At 50.0% G+C, this 19,047-nt stretch overlaps 9 protein-coding genes across 9 annotated transcripts; 5 read left to right on the top strand and 4 right to left on the bottom strand.

The window, feature by feature from the left end:
• Positions 1 to 166: 166 nt before the first annotated feature.
• Positions 167 to 1,362, bottom strand: CABS01_02848 (alpha/beta hydrolase fold-3 domain-containing protein; the record flags this gene model as incomplete). The annotated part of the gene is made up of 2 exons (XM_060536226.1): positions 167 to 1,199; positions 1,280 to 1,362. The coding sequence occupies 2 exons, from the start codon at positions 1,360 to 1,362 to the stop codon at positions 167 to 169; spliced, it is 1,116 nt and encodes a 371-aa protein (XP_060394138.1).
• Positions 1,363 to 2,561: 1,199 nt separating this feature from the next.
• On the top strand, positions 2,562 to 2,825 carry CABS01_02847 (uncharacterized protein; the record flags this gene model as incomplete). The annotated part of the gene is made up of 1 exon (XM_060536225.1): positions 2,562 to 2,825. The coding sequence occupies one exon, from the start codon at positions 2,562 to 2,564 to the stop codon at positions 2,823 to 2,825; it is 264 nt and encodes an 87-aa protein (XP_060394137.1).
• Positions 2,826 to 3,262: 437 nt separating this feature from the next.
• CABS01_02846 (GDSL-like Lipase/Acylhydrolase) lies at positions 3,263 to 4,254 on the bottom strand (the record flags this gene model as incomplete). Its single annotated transcript, XM_060536224.1, has 3 exons — positions 3,263 to 3,719; positions 3,788 to 3,869; positions 3,933 to 4,254. 3 exons carry the CDS (start codon positions 4,252 to 4,254, stop codon positions 3,263 to 3,265), a joined length of 861 nt encoding a protein of 286 aa, XP_060394136.1.
• Positions 4,255 to 6,803: 2,549 nt separating this feature from the next.
• On the top strand, positions 6,804 to 8,950 carry CABS01_02845 (uncharacterized protein; the record flags this gene model as incomplete). Its single annotated transcript, XM_060536223.1, has 3 exons — positions 6,804 to 7,420; positions 7,483 to 7,728; positions 7,792 to 8,950. The coding sequence occupies 3 exons, from the start codon at positions 6,804 to 6,806 to the stop codon at positions 8,948 to 8,950; spliced, it is 2,022 nt and encodes a 673-aa protein (XP_060394135.1).
• Positions 8,951 to 9,973: 1,023 nt separating this feature from the next.
• CABS01_02844 (cation diffusion facilitator 1) lies at positions 9,974 to 11,356 on the top strand (the record flags this gene model as incomplete). Its single annotated transcript, XM_060536222.1, has 2 exons — positions 9,974 to 10,994; positions 11,055 to 11,356. The coding sequence occupies 2 exons, from the start codon at positions 9,974 to 9,976 to the stop codon at positions 11,354 to 11,356; spliced, it is 1,323 nt and encodes a 440-aa protein (XP_060394134.1).
• Positions 11,357 to 11,763: 407 nt separating this feature from the next.
• CABS01_02843 (uncharacterized protein) lies at positions 11,764 to 14,091 on the bottom strand (the record flags this gene model as incomplete). Its single annotated transcript, XM_060536221.1, has 3 exons — positions 11,764 to 12,114; positions 12,208 to 13,998; positions 14,068 to 14,091. The coding sequence occupies 3 exons, from the start codon at positions 14,089 to 14,091 to the stop codon at positions 11,764 to 11,766; spliced, it is 2,166 nt and encodes a 721-aa protein (XP_060394133.1).
• Positions 14,092 to 14,817: 726 nt separating this feature from the next.
• Positions 14,818 to 15,078, top strand: CABS01_02842 (uncharacterized protein; the record flags this gene model as incomplete). Its single annotated transcript, XM_060536220.1, has 2 exons — positions 14,818 to 14,952; positions 15,007 to 15,078. 2 exons carry the CDS (start codon positions 14,818 to 14,820, stop codon positions 15,076 to 15,078), a joined length of 207 nt encoding a protein of 68 aa, XP_060394132.1.
• A 524-nt stretch (positions 15,079 to 15,602) lies between these two features.
• CABS01_02841 (uncharacterized protein) lies at positions 15,603 to 15,915 on the bottom strand (the record flags this gene model as incomplete). The annotated part of the gene is made up of 3 exons (XM_060536219.1): positions 15,603 to 15,659; positions 15,712 to 15,759; positions 15,817 to 15,915. The coding sequence occupies 3 exons, from the start codon at positions 15,913 to 15,915 to the stop codon at positions 15,603 to 15,605; spliced, it is 204 nt and encodes a 67-aa protein (XP_060394131.1).
• A 1,466-nt stretch (positions 15,916 to 17,381) lies between these two features.
• Positions 17,382 to 18,131, top strand: CABS01_02840 (uncharacterized protein; the record flags this gene model as incomplete). Its single annotated transcript, XM_060536218.1, has 1 exon — positions 17,382 to 18,131. The coding sequence occupies one exon, from the start codon at positions 17,382 to 17,384 to the stop codon at positions 18,129 to 18,131; it is 750 nt and encodes a 249-aa protein (XP_060394130.1).
• Between the last annotated feature and the right edge of the window lie 916 nt (positions 18,132 to 19,047).

The raw sequence follows: 19,047 nt of genomic DNA, 5'->3' as shown, positions 1-19,047 counted from the left end.
TAAAGTAATGACAGTAATGAGAATCATGAAGTAATCTTACGAGTTGATACCATCGTTCTCTAAATTGACCATACTGTTTTGTAAGAATTTAGCCACAAAGAGTTTAGATGTGCCAAAGAGTAAATTGTAAGATACTTTATGCAACGGCATTCAAAGATTCCTATGGTCACCGGTATATGGCGTCATATGCCGTTGACGATTTTTCCGGAACGGTCATGAAAGGATCTGCAACAACCGCCTTCTTGATGTCATCCTCCGAGACCTCCTGCTTGAGAAGCCATCCGAGGCCTCTGAAGATGTCAAGGTTTGCCTTGAACGCGGACTTGACACCAGGGAATATGAAATGTCCATGCGGAGCGCCGGGATACACATCTAACCGGGTTTCAACCCCGTGTGCTCTGAGAGCTTTCTCGTAAACCAGCCCGTCATCCCGGAGGAAGTCCAGACCTCCAACCTGCACAACTGTTCGTGGCATTCCAACATGGGGATTCTTCGAGTTGAAAGGCGAATAATCCACTGATTTGATGTCTGCCTTGTAATTGGCAGCAAGATAACCCCAGGCTGCTTTACTGAAGATCGGAGCCTCGGCGTTCTGCTCTCTTGCGAGGAAGATATCTTTGTACTTTGGAGGCACTATGTCGTCCTCGAGGAAGAGCGGAGCCAGGAGCCAGACACCGGTGAGAGGAGCTCCGAGCTTCGTCGCTCCATCAACCATCTTCTGTGCCATGACGGCCGCAAGGTTTGCGCCAGCAGATGGGCCTCCGATAACGAAGCCTGCGCTCAAGTCGCCACCTAGTGTGTGCGCATTTTCAGAAACCCACTTGAGCCCATCTTCAACATCGTTGGGGGCCGCGGGGAAAGGGTGTGTGGGTGCCAGACGATAGGAAAGGTTGATGACAGTGGCATTGAAGAGCTTTCTGGCGATTCTGGCCCAGGGACTCATTTGGTGACAGTCACCCATTGTGAAGGCGCCTCCATAGATGAGAACGATGACTGGGGACTTTGCGCCTGTTGACGTGGAGGGCTTGTGGACGCGGGCTTCTTGTTGGCGGCTCCCATCGCGCATTGGGATTTGGATAGTGTACTCGAATTCCGTGTCTGGGGCTGGGGGAGCTGACTCTGGCAAGGGATGCCCACCTGCCAGGTACTGGAGTATGGTTAGTGGCCGAGTCAGTTCACGCCATAGAGCCTTGACTAACCTCTGCGATCTCTGGACTTTAACGAGGGTCAGTCCACTTTGTTCCAGACTTTTGAAATTTCGCTTGCGGTTGATACTTACTCGATGACGCTCAAGGCAGCGAGCTTCTCTTTTGTGTCATACTCCATCTTGTCCACAGACGTCTTGTTCTCAAGAGAGCCCATTGATACAGTCTGTTGCCCGAGCAAAAGTGCAAGTGTTGGAAATGTGTGGGATAGCGGTGCGCACGAGGGAAAAAAAATTGGATTGAGAAAATCTTCCAACAGCGAGCGGCCACTGTCAATTTAAAGCAAAGCCGCATTCGTTATCTGATGTGACGGAATCTGGTTCCAACAGAGCTAAAAGATTACATGTTTGTCTAGTCCCAACGGCAGCGCTACTATCGGACATGGTCTCCGCACCCCGATTGTCCGAGGGACCACAATGTGTTCGCTTCGATGGTCATTATTGATCTGCTCATGGGTAAAAAGCAAATCCAGCAAATGAAACGAATCCCCCCGCGGAAAGCCCCTCTTCTAGTGCAACGAGGCATCCCACGTCAGCACAATAACCATGCGAATTTTCGGTGTTTGGCCAACGAAAAGTCCCTTTTGGCAAACCCAGCCCGACGGTCTGGCTGCAAATGATGTTACATTGAAGATGCGCGTGCGAGGCCCAGTTCGGAGAAAGCAAGTCTTGGCGATGTTTGTGTCCCACAAATACCATTCATACCGAGCAAACGCTCCTCTTCGAGACCATACCTCCAAACATTTGACCAAGTCGAGCCTCTTATCTGTGATACTCTCGGATGCGAAATTTCAAGCACAGTCTTTTCTACCTTATAATAACTTACTGCATGTGTTAAATTAAGTATGCCGTGTGGACATTTCCTTGGCTGAGGAGAACCTTGGCCCGATTTAAAATTTCCTTGATCAGGATACCTTGTCTGCGGTGAAGCCCTCCTTTGTCGTGTTCTTTGACCCGAGAACACAGAAATTATCCTAAAAAGATTTTTAGGACAGGTTTGAAGGAGACAACTCGGAAAGACTGATTCAGCCTAGGTGCTCTAGGTCACTGTCCTGTTTCAGAAGAGACAGTTGACAATGGCTTAGTCTAAGGTGTCAGACTGATCCATGGAACAAGACTTCTTCGCACCCATGAGTGCTGGTAAAAGACGACAGGCAACATCAACTTGCCGACTGAAAACGATAAAAGTGCCACTATGGACTAGCTCTTGAAGCTTCCTGCAACCATTTTCAACCCATCATTTCAACGCAACACTCTCAACTTCAGCTCAACGTTCCACAAGGATTCTTCATCTGACATTAGCAGCTTCAAGCATCGATCGAACTAACAGACTCACAACTCAGTTTACATCGCAGCCATGTGCAACTACATCCTCAACGTCACCAAGTGCCGCCAGTGCGGCCGCACTATCAGCTCGTCCCAGTCCGACTTCGTCTACTGCCCGTCATACAGAAACGGCATTAGATGCCAGACCATTCAGCGCGACTGCCGCACTCAACTGGTTTGCTGCTCTAGTTGCCAGAGGGCCTACCACCTTGAACCTACTGTCAATGTCTCTAATATAGTCGCTGATATGGAGTATGGTTCCGACTCTGAGGATGGCTTTGCTCCATCTCAGTAGTGGAAATAGGTTGCGACGGTAAGTAGACTGATCTACGGTTTTCGAAAACTCTTTTCATAAGTTGTTGGCAAGCGGGTGCGATTTTACATTCCAAGTTTAGTATCAGTCTTCTGCGCCGCTAGAATTAAACTTCTCTTCGCGAACTCAGTCAGCAGATGTGAACTTGTAGGTCCAGATTCACCGTCTATGTTTCCAATCATGCAGCCAGTGATACGTGTATAGTGATTGTACAGGGGATTTACTGCATTATTTATGTACCTGGGCCCTTGGTCTACTTCGAAACTTCACAGATCCCAAATTTTCGATCAATCGAGTTGTTCGTCTTTTGGCTGATCAACTTTCATAAGTGGTAAATGTGATCTTTTGTAGTTTGACACCACTCTGCCATCAAAAACCAGATGTGAACATAAACCTTCTCTTATGGGTTCTATGGGATATTAAATGGGCAGCGTCGCATTAACCTGGAGGCAAGTTCCCAGTCTACCCCCCTCCAGTCTCGATGTCGCATTAACAACATACTCCTGCAGCGGCGACGTGCCGCACTTGAGGCCCAACACGAAAGCCCCAGCAAACGAATCCGCCAGCTTCGGCGACATGTGCACGGCATCCATGGGATAACCCTCGACAGCCGCCTGCTGGCCCTGCACCTGAAGGGCCTGGGCGCTGTAGTTGCCGTGCGGAACGTAGTAGATACCGGCTGCGGGTCCGCCGAGGGATTCGACGACGTACCACGAGTACCACGCGTAGATGGTCGGCGTCCAAGAGAATGTGCCGGTCGAGTAAGGGTTTATGGGGGTTGAGGTTGAGATCACCACGCGGGCGCCGAGGGAGAGGAAAGTTGAGGAGGCGTTGCGAAGGTAGGTAGTGTATGTCTGCACTACTTCCGTTTGGTTGCTAAAGACACATAGTTAGATCGTCATCATTAGGGGGAAACATGACGTTCTCAATATCTATGGACGTACTTGAAAAGCACAGGACAGACATTGTCTCCAATGCCGGGACAGTCGACTCGGTTCTTGACTGTGTCGTTGATCGGGTTGCCAGCTAGAATTCTGTTAGAGTTTTTGATACTTGGGGAGTGAGAATCGATGCAGTTCAGATACGTACGTCCATCGTTGTGACCAAACTCAATCACAACCCAGTCCCCAGCCTTGACTTCGTCAATGATCCGCTGGAACCGGCCCTCCCTCGTAAAAGTGCGCGCACTTCTCCCAGCATACGCAGAGTTATTGACTCGGATCTTTGACGAGTCGAGAGAGTAGTGCAGGTACTCTCCCCATCCCTGGGTCCCGTTGTGTCCACCGCCTGGTGCCATCGTGCTGTCGCCAGCAAGCCAGAGTACCTGTCGGTCGTCGATATCGGAACGCTCCGTGGGTGCTGCGAGCGCTGAACCAGCTCCCAGAAGGAGGGAAACTGCAGAAAACTTCATGGTCGACTTATTCTCGTCCAGACGGAGAGGGCTATGTTGGTAGAGACAGGCGCGAGGTCTTTCGAGCTGTCTCACCAAGCAAGGTCACGAAGGCATAGCTTCATTTTATTATTCCTCTTCCCATGGCGAGGGTGTCATTGACAGCGGATCTCGGCACCTAGAGCCAGGGATGCCATCCTGTCTCCCCGCACCAGACTGAACTGACAAGCCCAAAAGCTGGGCATTTCCCCGCGTAAACCAGGGGTCATTTCGAGGCAAAGGACACAACGGCGGGACCGCTAAGCTAGATGAATACTGAAAACCCGCTGCTCAATTTGCGCACAAGTGGGAAAGCGATTGAATAGCGTCTGTTGAAGCGCTCCTTATTCGTGGGAAGAAGGTGAGTGGTTTTTGATTCGGGCCAACAGGGGCCGAGTCTACCATTGAGTAGGCTTTCGGTTGACCGTTTGCCGAGTGAACCCGGGCAGATGGATCTTGACTCCGTGGGGAGATGATCGGGGTAAGGGTCCGTCTGATCCGGGGTTAATTAGTTCCGCTGCACCCGGAGCTGCTTAGACTGTTTGTGCTTCATTTGATAAGAGGCGCTTCATACTCATTCATCTAAATGTTTCGTGAGCTCATCTCACTCAGATCTCACACTGAGTGAGATGAGCTCAGAGCGACCACTACTGGTGTAGGATGCAGAGTCTGAACGTGCGATTAATTACCTTGCGAAATACATCGTGATAAATCACTGCCAAACATAAGAACCCAGAGTACATGTATCATAGCCTCCGAGGCAATCCAGAAAATACAAGCTGATGACAAAGTATTGAACTGCTTAGAGTATCGCGGGGTCGGATCCGGTCCTGTTGCTTTGACCTCAATTGAAGCGCCCTCGGATCCATTTGACAGCTTCAGTGTGACGCGGCCCGATCTTGAAAGATGAGCTGCTTGACAGATTGCGACATGCGGAAAGCGGATAGCTATCGAGTTCAGTGCCGTCCGATTGCGAGTCCGACTATCGATTCCAAATGGTTGATTATCGTCTCTTAAGATGGGCTGGAGCATATCGCGATCTCCAGTCCTTACTATTACCACAGGCTTTTTCATGAGGCAATATTACCCTATTAGTACCTTGACATCATGCTACCTTCCGAGTGAAAATCTTTATCAACGACGACGTCAAACCCGAATCTTTGGGTCTAGACGCACAAAGTGAAGTCGTACGGGACTGGCCGTCATAGGAAAGACCGAGGATCCTGAAATGGCATTGGTACGATTACCTGTTTGGGCATTGAGCTCGTGCTTTGACTCGGGTGCCCCTCGGACGTGTTCCCGGTGTGGGGGGCAAACATTGACTTTTGCCACGACAGGATTGAAACCCGGCGCATTCGGTTGCGGGGTCTTTGAGGGTCGCATTTATGCCGGGGGAAGATGCCGGCCGGGGGACCGAACACGAGGTGAATATTCATTTTGAAGTGGGTAATAAACACGAACATGAGATTGAGCCCATGAGCGCACCGAGCCGGACTCGAGTGTGTGACTGAAAATGGTGTAGAATGAGATCATCTAGCATGTTCGGATAAACGAGAAGGCATCATCCGTTGAGCTGTTTGCTAGAGATGTGGAACAGCTTCTAATCCTCGCACTGCAGAAGAAGCTTAGCTAAAGTGAGTTTACTCAGCCACAATAGGTTATTTTCCCCAGCCAAGGCCAGTAGTTTTCCACAGTCTAAGGGAGCTGGATGTGATGAGGCATCCAATCATTTCAGATAACGAACGAAACTTGTGTGAGAAGGCATTGAATGACACGTACTCTGCTTGATACATGCAAGTAATGGGAAGCTGATGTGGGCTGAGCTGAGCCTGCATATGCTCTGCTATGCCTCGGGAATACCACTGGCGCACATGCCATACATGACAATAGGAAGAGAGCCGTGGCAGGAGGCAATGCAGTATTCGTAAAATCAGATGCTTGGAAAGAGTCAAGTCAGATCTGGGAATCTGCACTGATGCAAGGTGCTGCAGATTGCCGAATAAGAAAGGAGGGTCGCCCAGACAAAGCCGACAGGGGCAGGACAGAGACACTGGAGACACTGACACTTGACACGGCGACTCCCGCGGTCTGTTCACTGTTTCTATTCACAGAATCGACGTATGAAAGAGGACGTTGTTAAGATCTTTAAGTGGTGAATATTCCCCGCCCCTCCCCTACCTCTGCACGAATTCTGAAGAAAAACGAACCAGTGACATACTGTTAAGTCTCGTGACGTCACGTACCCGTGATCCACAATTCAACCGGAGCACCGGTGACCGAACACGATCGCGGGGACCTTCCAGAAACGCAACATCTTTTTGACCTCAGCTGGAAGCCGCGACCACTTGGCTCCTGCCTCCGTACGGAAATATTTCACATCGTCGACTTGGATTGTCGACCAAATATCTTCAACAATTCTTCTGTTGCTGCTTCAACTCACCACATAATCGACATCTTCAGGAGCACACAAGAGTCGGAGGAAGCTCCAGCGATAGACAGCCCTGGGCATATCGCCATTGTGAATTCCCGTCATGGCGACCCAACAGCCCTCAGGCCTCACTGCCGAGCAGATCAAGGCTCTGTTCAATATCCTCACCCATTTCGAGACCTACCACGAGATCGAAGACTTCAAGAAGCCAGAGACCATTTCCGACTATGGCTACCCTTTTGCGCAGAGCTCCAAGCCCAGCGAGGCCGTCACCTATGCCCCAGAGTCCTCGGCGCCCCTCCTACAGTCTCTCTTCACCAGATTTATCCTGAAGCTACCGGGCGTCTCCTCCTTTGTTCCCGAGTTTTGGAACGTCCGAGTTCAGGGGATCCTCAAGAACTTTGCCGAGGCCGAGCTGTCCGAGAGCTACGAGAAGGGCACGCTGGGTACTAGAAAGACCCTGGCGACCGCCTCATCCACTGTCATCGAGACAGTCGCGCGTGGCATGATTGGTGGCGGACCCTATAGCGACCCCTCGACGCGGCTTGAGCAGTACGATCTGAACAGAGCGGAAGACCTGGCGCAGGCCTGGGATGATGCTATGCATGACCTCGTTTACGGGGACCTCTGCGACAGCTTACTTGACCACCTTGCCGAGACGGACGACTTCGAATCACACTCTCCAATGACCCAGGCGGCGAACGAGTACATCATTTTCCAGTGAGTATTGCTCTGTGCGAAGGCGACTTGGAGAAGTTAGAGTGACTAACACGGACTCACAGCTTGGCTGGACTTGCCCACCAAGTGCTGGTTGTCTCACCTGAGGGCCAGTACCTCGTCAAGCTTATGGAGCAAGTTCACAAGATGGTGCCATACAACATGGTACGGCAGACACTCAAGGTCGGCAATGCTGCGACAATGATCGCTGGCATGATGAAAATCTTTCTGGCCAAGCTCAGTGTCGGTTCGGTTTCGAACTGGTTTGGCATAACAAAGGATGCTGCAGATGGCATGAATCTTATGCAGAGGTTCGAATTCCTTGAGCTGAGGCCCTCCTACCTAGATAAACATTAAGACTAACAAAGCTGCAGGATCATCTCCGTCATCCTCGGCTGGGACTGCGCAGAGTTCAAGAAGACGATCGACAGAATCGCCAAAGACAAGAACAGGCCAAGTAAAGGCGCTCTAGATGCCATCAAGGCCCACACTCAATCCCCTCCGACCGAACGCGAAGTGATCCGAGCCATGAGCGCGCAACAAGACAAGTCCATCATCGCCGTCATCCTCGAGACCGCAAACCCCATCCTACTTTCCGACCTCAGCGAGGACGAGCACACAATGTGCCTAGAATACTACGCAGCACTACTGGCTATGCGCGATCGGGAGGAAATCATCAGCATTCTTTGCAGGCAGAGCCCAGACTACCTCACCCAGGCAGTCCGCGAGGCAGTAGCCGGGATGGATCCCATTATCCGCGCCGTACACAACAAGGTCGACCTCTCAGACCATGTCAGGGACTACCACATGTTCCTCGACCAGCTGATCGCCTGCAGCAAACCAAAGAAGGGGAAGAACAAGGATGATACGGAGACTATGCCCACGGTGGAGGACTACGTCAAGCTGTGCAAGGACAATAAGCATCTCTTGTACAAGTGGCTGCACGCTGTGGGCGGCAAATGCCCAGAAGTCATGGATCAGTTCAGGGAGTGGGCAAAGAACTCCCTGGTTGCGTTCCATAAGACTAAGAATGGCGGCGCGAGCATCGAGGAGCAGCTGGGTGACATGTTCAACCAGGTTCCCGATAACAGCAGAGCGGCCCTCCTTCCCATCATCGACGCTCACGCTGCATACCTACGGGACTTAGAACGACTGTCCTTGACGCGCATGCAGACCATCATCGAGGGCAACTCGACGAGTATGGCTGGCCCGGGTGTCTACTTGGTACGGTGGCAGAACCTGATGGATGATACCCTCATTACGCCTGTGAGGCCCGTCGGTCCGGTGCGGTTGGGCAAAGACGTCAAGGGGCTGGCGCCGACACAAGGCAAGCGGGGTTCTGCTTCAAGTGATGCTGGCGAGATCATTGCGGCCGTCCGCGACATGAATCTGTCTTCTTTACCAGAAGCGCCAGATGTGCAGGCGGTTATCCAGGCGCTGGGGCCTAGGTTCAAGCAGATGCTCACCATAGCATCCAGAGCCAATGGTCCTCCGACGAACGGCACGGCCAACGGACATGCTTCGCCTATTTGAAGTTGGATGGACTGTCGACCAGTATTATGACATGTTTCCTAGGATTTCTTTTTCGGGCTTTGGGGGTGGATTAGCATGGTATCACATGGTGACTACTACAAACGATTTGCACGAGAACATGGATTGATGGCTTCTAGGAATTGGCCTGGCGTTTGGAAGGAATGAGGATTGGTTTTGGCCTTGGAAAAAGGCTGCATCGAAAGACAGGCGGGATGCTGCTGTAGAGCCGAGCATAGACATTGATCACAGATGTCGTGAAGTAAACCGTGTATCGCGATGCTCCGTGAGATTTGCCGGACTGGAAAGTATGTTCAACAGATAAAGAGTTTTGGCATATGCGGTCGAAGCTTATCCCAGTCCTCAATGAAGGTGTGAACAAGTGTCCGCATCTCGCCATTAGTCGAACTTCAAATTATCCATAGGTCTGGGACTGCGTCATTATGCCGGTCTCTGGGTTAGCCTCTCTTCCCACCTATGTTTCTCCTCGCACTTGCCGTGCACCCACACACAGTTGACAACGTACAGGCAGATCCTCTTGGCAAGAACGTTGCGGCAATCAACGGCGAGCAAATGTCAGCAAACAAGCATCCCGTCATCCCCAAGGCGCAGCGGCAAAAGTTTGCCGCCAGGCCATACCAAGTCAGGTAGCTCGTCGAGATCATCTTGCGTAGCTAACCGATTTCGCCCCAAGCTCATCCCTGTCTAGCGCCGAAGGGACAGAGCACGAGGGGATGTTTAGACGAATGATGCGCCGTCAGCTCGCTTCAAATATCCCTCACTCATTTCGCTTTCGTCAAAAGTTGCCCTAGTGTAGGTTACCTCCCTGGTCGGGCCCGACTGGACTTTCCATCCCTTTGAAGCTTACCCGCCTCAACTTTCCCTGCCTTATTATCCCACATCCTCGTCTTAATTCTTTTTGATATTCCAGGACCACTCAGACAGTTCAGCTCAACACAGCATTGGGAGCTCGTGGTGACAGATCATACCTCTCGTTTCTCAAGAGGATTCATCCTTCATCCCATAATGTCTACAATCACAACCACAACCCACCGTGCCCCAAGCACAGGCATCGACCTCGCCAACCTCTCCCCCAGCAACGACCCAGAATCCCGCTCCTTCTCCTCCTCCGAGATCAACGACCCCTACAACCTTGGCACACACATCAAATCCGACGCCGACATAATCCAACTCAAATCTGCATACAACACAAACAAGCCTCGAAACAACAGCAACACCACGCGAAGACGCTTCATCCACCACAGCTTCACCCGCGGCGGCGCCAAAGACGCAAAGCTGCAAGACTTTTATCGCGCCCAAAACGACAAGATCCGCTCCTATCTCAAGAGCGTAGACGACCACGAGCGCGAGGCAAAGGAGACGCAGGGTGATAATAACCTCAAGTATCAGATCGCTGTGAAGGGTAGCTTGGCGGCCAATGTTGTTCTCTCGGCGCTGCAGCTTTATGCTGCGATCACGTCTGGCTCGCTGTCGTTGTTCACCACCATGGCTGACTCTGTCTTTGATCCGCTGTCGGGAGTCCTGTTGCTGCTTTCTCATCGCGCGGTGAAGAAGGTTGATACGCAAAAGTACCCCTCTGGCAAATCTCGCATCTCTACGGCGGGAAATATCGTCTTCTCGTTCATCATGTTCTCCGTCTCGCTGGTGCTGATTGTCATGTCGGCGCGGGACTTGGCTGCTGGATCTGAGGAGGAGACCAACGAGTTTCACTTCACTTCCGTCATTGCCGTCGCCATTGCGTTTGGAACGAAGTTTTGTCTTTGGTTGTACTGCTGGTCCATCAAGGATATCTACTCACAGGTTGAGATTCTCTGGCGCGACCACCGCAACGACCTCTTTATCAACGGATTCGGTATCTTTACCTTTTCGGCTGGAAGCAAGATCAAGTGGTGGATCGATCCTATGGGCGCCATTCTGTTGTCTTTTTTGATTGCGGGATTGTGGTTGAGGACTGCGTATGAGGAGTTTCAGTTGTTGATTGGGGTGTCTGCTGAGCCCGAGTTCTTGCAGCTCATTACCTACATCGGTAAGCTGATATCAACTTCTAGTCAATGAGATCTGAGAATGAGAACTGACAGAATGTTAGCTATGACTCATTCGCCCGAGGTCAAGCAGATTGACACCGTTCGCGCGTATCACAGCGGACCGCGATACATCGTTGAGATTGACGTCGTCATGGACCGTCATGAAAGGCTCGAAATCGCACATGATGTGGCCGAGGGTCTCCAAATCAAGATTGAGAAGTTGCCCGGAGTAGAGAGAGCATTTGTTCACGTCGACTATGAGACGGATCATAAACCTGTAGGTCTTTTCGGCGCTTCTTCGTTGTTGACTCAATCAACGCAGGCTTCAGACGACATCACTGTCCTGGGCTGCCACGGTTCTTAATTGCTGACGATGAAAACAACAGGAACACGACTTGAAGAAGGATCTGTGACAGCTTGCTACATAGTACTTCTATTGCCTTTAGAAGCCCAGCTACTGTGCACGTACAAATTGGGATTCCCATGTTTGATGAATTTGGACATGTACACAGTACTAAATAATACCAAGTCAACTAAAACATTTCAACGAATAGGAATTCTGGATAAGAAATTCATATGAATGCTCTAAACTTTTCAAATAAAGATGATATACTGTCTAATTACATCTACGTTTATTCTAGTACTTGAAATACGTACAATGAGGGAAAGACCATGGATTTCGGTCTCGCCAGCGGAATCAGCGTAGAATTGGATTGTTGTGAACCGATCTCAATCAACCATACCAACTTTATTCTATACTTTAGCTACTCATTACTCAGTTGTACCAGATCGTACGCTGGTATCATCGACACATATCCAGCTGTTCGAGCTGGCAGAAGATTGATGAGCAAAGGCCACCCGCCGTCCAGTAATGCCGTTCGAAGCCTCTCCTCGTTTCGGAAAACCTTGTCGGAATGATGGTAAAGGTGGCCTCCAGTACGGATCATCTGACCGGCTTTCGCCGGCTCTGGAAGCGAACTTTTCCAGTTCCATTACCAGCCTTTCGCAGCTGATTCTGTTGTCTCTCTCGCACACAAGGACGTTATGCCTCAGTAGGTCTAGAAAGTCTGTGAGGAAGTTTGGTTCCTCGGTCTTTGATTCTTGATAGAGTTCATCAAGCCACTATGTTGATCTCAGTCAGCGGGCCCTGACAAAGTAGGTAAAGTACCTTGACAATGTCGAATCTAGATGAGCAACAGAAAAGTCAGAACTTACATTGTCCACGGCAAGTTTCAGAGAAGTTCGGACCGCTCCGGGAACTCCGCCATCATTATAAGTTGCCACGAAGAACTTATCTTCTGCCCATCTGAACCGCTTCTTAGAGTCGTCCCAATCTCTTTCCATAGCACGGGCTTGTCCAAATTCCCCTACAGCCAAGTGCCCACGAACAACCCAAGTCAAGAACTCAGAGAAGACGCAGCCCAGGGCCCACACATCAGCCTTCCTGGAGTACACTTCCCCAAGCTGCACAAGCTCGGGCGCTTCATAGGTAGGTGCAGGCTGTCGAGCATCGGAACCATGATTGAACGACCGCGTTCGCGATGTGAGCCTATGAAACTCTGTGAGGCCAAAGTCGGCAATCTTCAACGTGCCGATACCCAGTGGTTTGTCCAGGTGATTAAACAACAGAATGTTCTCGGGCTTGATATCGCCGTGGATTCCGTAGATGTCTCTGTCAGTGTCTTCATTTTCGTGTATTCGGTTTGCTCGTTTGAGTGCTTTCACACGAACCTCGTGGATGCTTTGTAGAGCCGCTGCCAGCGCATGGCATTGCTTGGCCACCCAACGCAGGAGTATGTCAGGTTGGCGGGCGCCCTTTTGCACCTGTGTAGGGCACTTGTTCCAAAAGTGCTTTAAGTTGCCCCCCTCTGCCCAGGGAAACAAGAAGGAGTACTTGTCTCCAATCTTGAAAGTCGCGCAAAGATCAAGAATGTGGTCTCCCGGTTCCATTTTGGTAAAGGCCTTGAGCTCTTGCTCGAATTCATCCTCTGCTTGGTCAGGGTCTGTTTGAAGCAGGGTTTTCAGGGCGAATGCTTTGTGATTGTGCTGCAATTCATCCAGCTTAGTAAAGTCTGAAATAATTGTGAGGGCTCCAGATACTAGGTAGTTAAGGGCAATACTCACAAAAGAATGATGATCTTGGTGTATCTCAACTTTGCGGACCATAGAGAAACTTCCCTCCTTTCTCTCATCCCCAATGAAAGTCCAGGGCATGATGACCTCTTCAGCCAAGTGAAACGTCGTCACTTCTCCGTTTTTATCGCGATCAATAATAGGAGCAAGTATCTTCCACTGATTTTCATAGAACTCTCTCAGTAATCCTTTTCCTTTTCTTTCGAAGCAAGAAAGAGCCTTGTTCGCAAATTGAGACTTTGGACTAATGAGTTGATCCCGAGATACAGGGTTGAGCCACTCAAAAGGCAGGTCACGATCGCGTAAACCATCCTTCATGAGCGCCGGTAACGTTTCAATTCTGCGGATCAGAACCAGGATGACGAAGATCCTTTGACTTGTGTCACCTCCCTTGTGTGTGCCCGTTTCAGTGCCGCAGACGTAATCAGTAAGGCGACCCAGCGTTGGCTCGGAGAAGTGTTGTCGAAGTACGGCACTGACACGGTTCCGGTGGCTGATAGCGTGCAAGTCACCAGAGGGAAGCCATGGTCTCGAGTGTGTAGGCCCGGTGGACTGCATCGCTTCGTGAATCTGTTCGCACATGGCTTCTGCCGCCCCCATTCCGATTTCGTTCTCTAGCTGTAGATCTGCATCGGTATTGCTCGGCTCGCCGTGTGGCTCAAATGCGCCGCCCACAAAGCCAGGGAACATAGCATCTGGCTGTGACCAGAGTAGTGCAGTGTTGTTTTCTTCGACTAGGTCTATGCCGTAGTTGTAATTGTTAGACTTTGTCGTAATCGAAACATCTGATTGTTCGCGGACGACATTTGGAGGACGACGGCCTTCGGGGTAGAATTCCAAGCTCCTCTCCGGATTGAAGTCATTGAGAAACTCCTTTGATCGTTACATTAGTTTCAGAGTCTTTGTAAGAAATAGTGATAGATATATTTGCTGTCAACTTACTCGTCCAAAGTCGAATTGAGACATCCTGGCAGGCTTTCGTCGAGGGATCGGGAATGATTGGGCACTACCCGCTATGACTGGTAGGTGCGATAGGCACCGATGGCTAAGGTAGTTGGAGCATGTGTTCCAGACAGGTGACTCTGACTCAATGTTTTGGCCTACGCGTGCTTGTATGCGGCAAATGACGAACAAGAGGCAAAAGGGCCTGGACAGTGAGGTTGCCGAGTCCTGGATGGGCGCTCAATGGGTGGGAGGTACTGATAACATGACACACGTATCAGGCCCCGAAATCCCCGGAGCCTGATCACTTTTATCAGCGCATGGGAGTCCGGCGAGGCATTCTTTCTACTGGCACTAATGATACATTGTCGAGGCATTGCCGGGATGGACTCGATGTGCCAACTCTTACCCTGCACCCCCTGGCATGTCTTTGAGCGGCAAGTGATAGCCTGCAGAATGTGAATGCGCACATTGGTTGGGGGTGGCTTAGCGGGTTGCCTGGCTGCCTTCTGATGCATCAAGTTGCATTTTGTTGTGGTTCGCACCGCGCGCCTTCGCACATTCTCGGCCAGTTTCAAAAAGGTACATCAGGCTACAGATTCTGCATCCTATAAGTAGTATCTGGACCCGGCATCTCCACCTCTCCCAGAGGGCTTCCGCTCAAGTAATAATCATCCTTAGCCGTCTCGAGCGATTGAAGTCGATTCTGATATCATGCCCACTCCGAGAGCATACTCATCATCATCGGCAATGAGGTCTTCGCCGACATCCTACCAATCCTGGTCGGGAGCTCGCTTTACAGCAAAAATCCCAGGACGCTTTGTGAATCCAGCCAAACTGGAGAGCTTTCTTGATCGGAAGTTTGACGACTACTACACAGTAGAGGTATTCCCATGGTCTGACCCCGATTCCCCGTGGGCGAGCCCTGATAATGAGCAGATGCGCAATAATTTCTATAGCGTCACCACGCCGTATCATCTTACGATCGAAGAGATCAAACGAAACTGTTAAGGTCACTCGCGTTTGGCTCAGGAGCCTTGTATCGATATCTCAGGCGTGGAAGGTACCTTATCGGTTCTTTGGGCAGGCTCGGGAAGCCCCCTCCATTCTAGGTGGTCGCAGCAGGTGTCTGCTTTTGTCGAGATTGGACATATTCATTATGACTTCTCATGAAAATAATATCACCATCAGCTTTTAGGTACTCTCGTATCAACTCTTTCAAGACATACCTTACGCCTCTTGATGACTCTCCTCTCAAACAATAAGGCTGTCTTATGCTCATCGCTCTCAAACGGAGACTGTATGCACCAGCAGATTACCTAAGATATCTGATCAATACAGCGTCACTGATCACATAGACATTACGGAGTTCAACTTTTACTTTCATACTGAGAGAAAAGATGTGCTAAAGGCTCGACGATGCATGTATGTATGTGTATGATGAGATAAAGTACTGAGCATCCGAAAAACGAAGAGGTAGGTTACCAGCCCCATGATGCTCGTCTACGTTGGCCATAAATTCATCTGTTCTGCCTTCATCTCCTCCTACTTGCATGACCTTTCATCTTGGCTTTCACCGCTGCGATTTCGGCCTATATCATAGTCATTACTTGGAACGTCTCAAACGATTCATCGTTGACTCACGGGACTCAATAACCTCGAGGTCTGGAAGTACCATTGGTTATCAACATACTGTGTGTTTGTCAGTATATCATGAAAGGAAGGCATGCGAAGGTTGAGAGAACCAACCCCATGGATTGCAAAGTTGCCGTCTCCAACAATTTGCGCCAGAGCTTTGTTCAAACGGCTCTGACTACCATACTGTATAGGCAAAGTTTGAGTGTACATACTGCCTATCAAACATTGACCTCAGACGAGGCGTTTTGATCTCAAAGTGGAAAAGCCACTGGGACTGGACATAACAGACCTAACTACGTGGACTGACAATACGCGTGATCCTCTCACTATTAAATAAGTACATATGCGAACCTCAAGAGGCTGAGAACTTACCGAACGATATTTTTGCCAGTGAAGCATGGGTGATAATCACGCTACTGTTCAAGGCGAACCTCCCAGCCAGGATGTGCCCAGCGATGCCTAAGTTGCATGCATGCACTCAGTGCATATGCAGACCCACGCACAGCCCCGAATGTAGGCATGATGTTCCATTCTACCACGTTGGGCGTTCTGCTTGGCTGATTTGGTGTCAAGAAAGAGCTGCACAACGGTGGCAGCCATTTTCCCAAATCCAAACCAGAACAGCCCGCACTTCTCGGGAGATGGGGACGAGCCTGCCGACGCACACCGTTCCTCGCCAACCGGAGCATCCCGACAATGCTCAACGCGAGGCGCCTTTCGAGCGGGGTAAACCTTTGGAAATTTTGCCGGATTATTGAAACCAGATCATGCTGACGGTGAGCTTAGCTCTTCCCGAGGTAGGTACTCAGACTTGGCCTGATGGGATGTAGTCCGGGGAATCTTACTGCTCATCTCAGGGTTCGAGGTTAAAACTGATCTCTGTGACCTAATTACCTCACATGCACCTTCTACTTGATGTCTCTCGTGATCTCAACCATCGGTCTATTTCTCATGAACTACCCGAAAGCTCGCTTAAGTTTGATTCAGTACTTGAAGCTTCATCCGACCCAACTTACCAGTCGCCATGTCATGGCTATGCCGTGATCCGAAAATATTCGAGGAAGATCTTGAGGTGCTTGACTTTGAACCGACAGAAAGTCAGCTGATCTCAATCGAACGACAAGATAATGTGGGATGAATTCTCCATGAGCCGACTTTTGATGAGCAAATAGTTCACGTTCTGACATCAAGAAGGCTCTTGACCATGCAGAGTCCTGGACGATGAAGACGTGTGCACACTGGAAACAATGGTTAGAGACGGTAAAACTTCCCGATCATATTCTCACTGCCTTACGGTAGCCAGACAGAACTAATATCGTTGATTTATAGGATCGGTCGGGGCGACGGTTTCCCGAATCTAGCAGACTGAATCTGATATTAGGGGGTCGGGCGGAATTTCCTTGGGAACATGATCCGTCCGCTCTTTCGACACTACCCTGGTCATACCAAATCTTTTCAAAAGTTCAGCGACGCTTCCTCGTGCACAGTGGTATCGTGAGGACGATCAATCGTAACACGAGCTGCATGTTTTCTCAGATGAATTTTGAATGGAACTTGAATGATTCCAAGCAGAAATCGCTCGGTACGTGCCCATCTGAACGATGAGATAGCCGGTATTGGGTAACTCACCAAAGATAGTATACCTCTGCAGGACGACAGCGTCGTGGCCAGGAGACATGGCTTTATCCGTGACTTTTATGCCCAGCACTTTGACTACGAATGCTGTCTTGTTCGGATGTGATCTCAAGAAGCCAGACATGTACGACGGTCGCATGACCTTGGCCGATATTATCACCAGTCGACTGAAAAACTCAGATACCCCGGTATTTCATCCAATGATGTTACCGACCATGTTTGCAGATGTCGAACGAGACAGACAAATCGAGCTCGTCCGAGAAAAGCTGGAGCAACTAGGACGACGGATCGATCGCATTGCCTTCATGAAGCCCGCTGTGAAAACTTCAGCGAGCGTCCGTAATGAGATGGAAACACTCAACGATGACGAGAAAGCCATGTCCAGTCCATTCGGTGCCCTTCACCTTCAGCAGGGCATGTCAACTTCGTCTGGTTCAACCACCCTCACTGAGGATAAGGGTCTCGTTCCACCTTGTACTTTTCCAGACGAAGAAAGTCTTCCGACCGCCAAGCTCTGGCAGCAAATAAGTCGTCTCAGAGTTGGTCTGAGCAATTGGAGAAGACAGCTACTCAAAATGATTTCTCACGTCGAAGATCTCAACCGTGTCGAGTTTGCACCTCGTGGTCCTTTCAACAGCACATACAGAGAAGAGCAAAGACTACAGTTCTTTCTCACAGGAGAGCGGATCAGAGACAGACTGCAAGAGCTAGTTGATGAGTATGATGAATACATCAGAGAATGTTCACACATAATGGATGGGTTCAGCTTGGCAACTCAGCTTGTAAGTTGATCACAGTCTGTAGTTCGTCACAGCGACGGACTATTCGCTCATCTCTTTCGAGTAGGAAATCAGCCAAATTGGTCGTAGCGATGCGAAAACGAACCAAGAGATATCGCGAGTCAACCTAGATGTTGCCAAAATGACCCGACGGGACGGCAGCATCATGAAATCAATCGCGGTGCTAGGGATGATCTTCCTACCTGCTTCTTTCGCAACGGTGCGTGATTCAATTTCCCAAATGAATATGAATGTCGGGTTGATCTCTGTCAGGCATTTTTCTCTATGGACTTCTTCGACCTTCCCAAAGAAGGAAAAAGTGGATTACTGTCAAGTATTTTTTGGATTTACGTACTCGCCGCGGTTTTGTTGACATTGGGCACGATGGCTATATTCTATTTCTGCATCTTGAAGAAGAGGGACAAAGAGGTTGAAAGCGACAGGAGCTCAACAGCGGTATCGTTGGTCTGAGGTGTTGTCTTCAGCCTTAGTCTCGAATGTGTCGACAATTACATAAGAGCGGCTTCAAATTCCTCATCGAGTGACCAAGCTAGAACGCAGTGGGCAAGTAAGCTGACATCAGATCAACCCATTGAGTAGCTCTGGACCTTTTCCCAACAACTCATGTGACACAGTAATCAGACACTTGTTAGTGCAGAAGGAAATGATTCGACGCATACAGCGGCTATTCGGTAGTTTTGTACCCATGTCGGTTCAGCCGCAATTTGATGTGGTAGCTCGTACTCGACTGAAAACCCTTGTATGGTAAAGTAATCACCCCACCATTAGCTGCGAAGACGAGGCATTTGGTGCTGCCTGTAACGTCGGATCAGGCTGCAGGATCGCTAGCGAGAATTGTTGCTGAGCTCTCCGCCCACGCGCTCATAACATCTGCCCGACCGCAATATTGTTTACATAAGTACTGAAG

Source organism: Colletotrichum abscissum (assembly GCF_030869225.1).
Source record: "Colletotrichum abscissum strain IMI 504890 chromosome Unknown Scaffold_5.1, whole genome shotgun sequence".
NCBI classification, from domain to species: Eukaryota; Fungi; Ascomycota; class Sordariomycetes; order Glomerellales; family Glomerellaceae; genus Colletotrichum; species Colletotrichum abscissum.
This window is presented reverse-complemented; position numbering and strand designations above follow the sequence as displayed.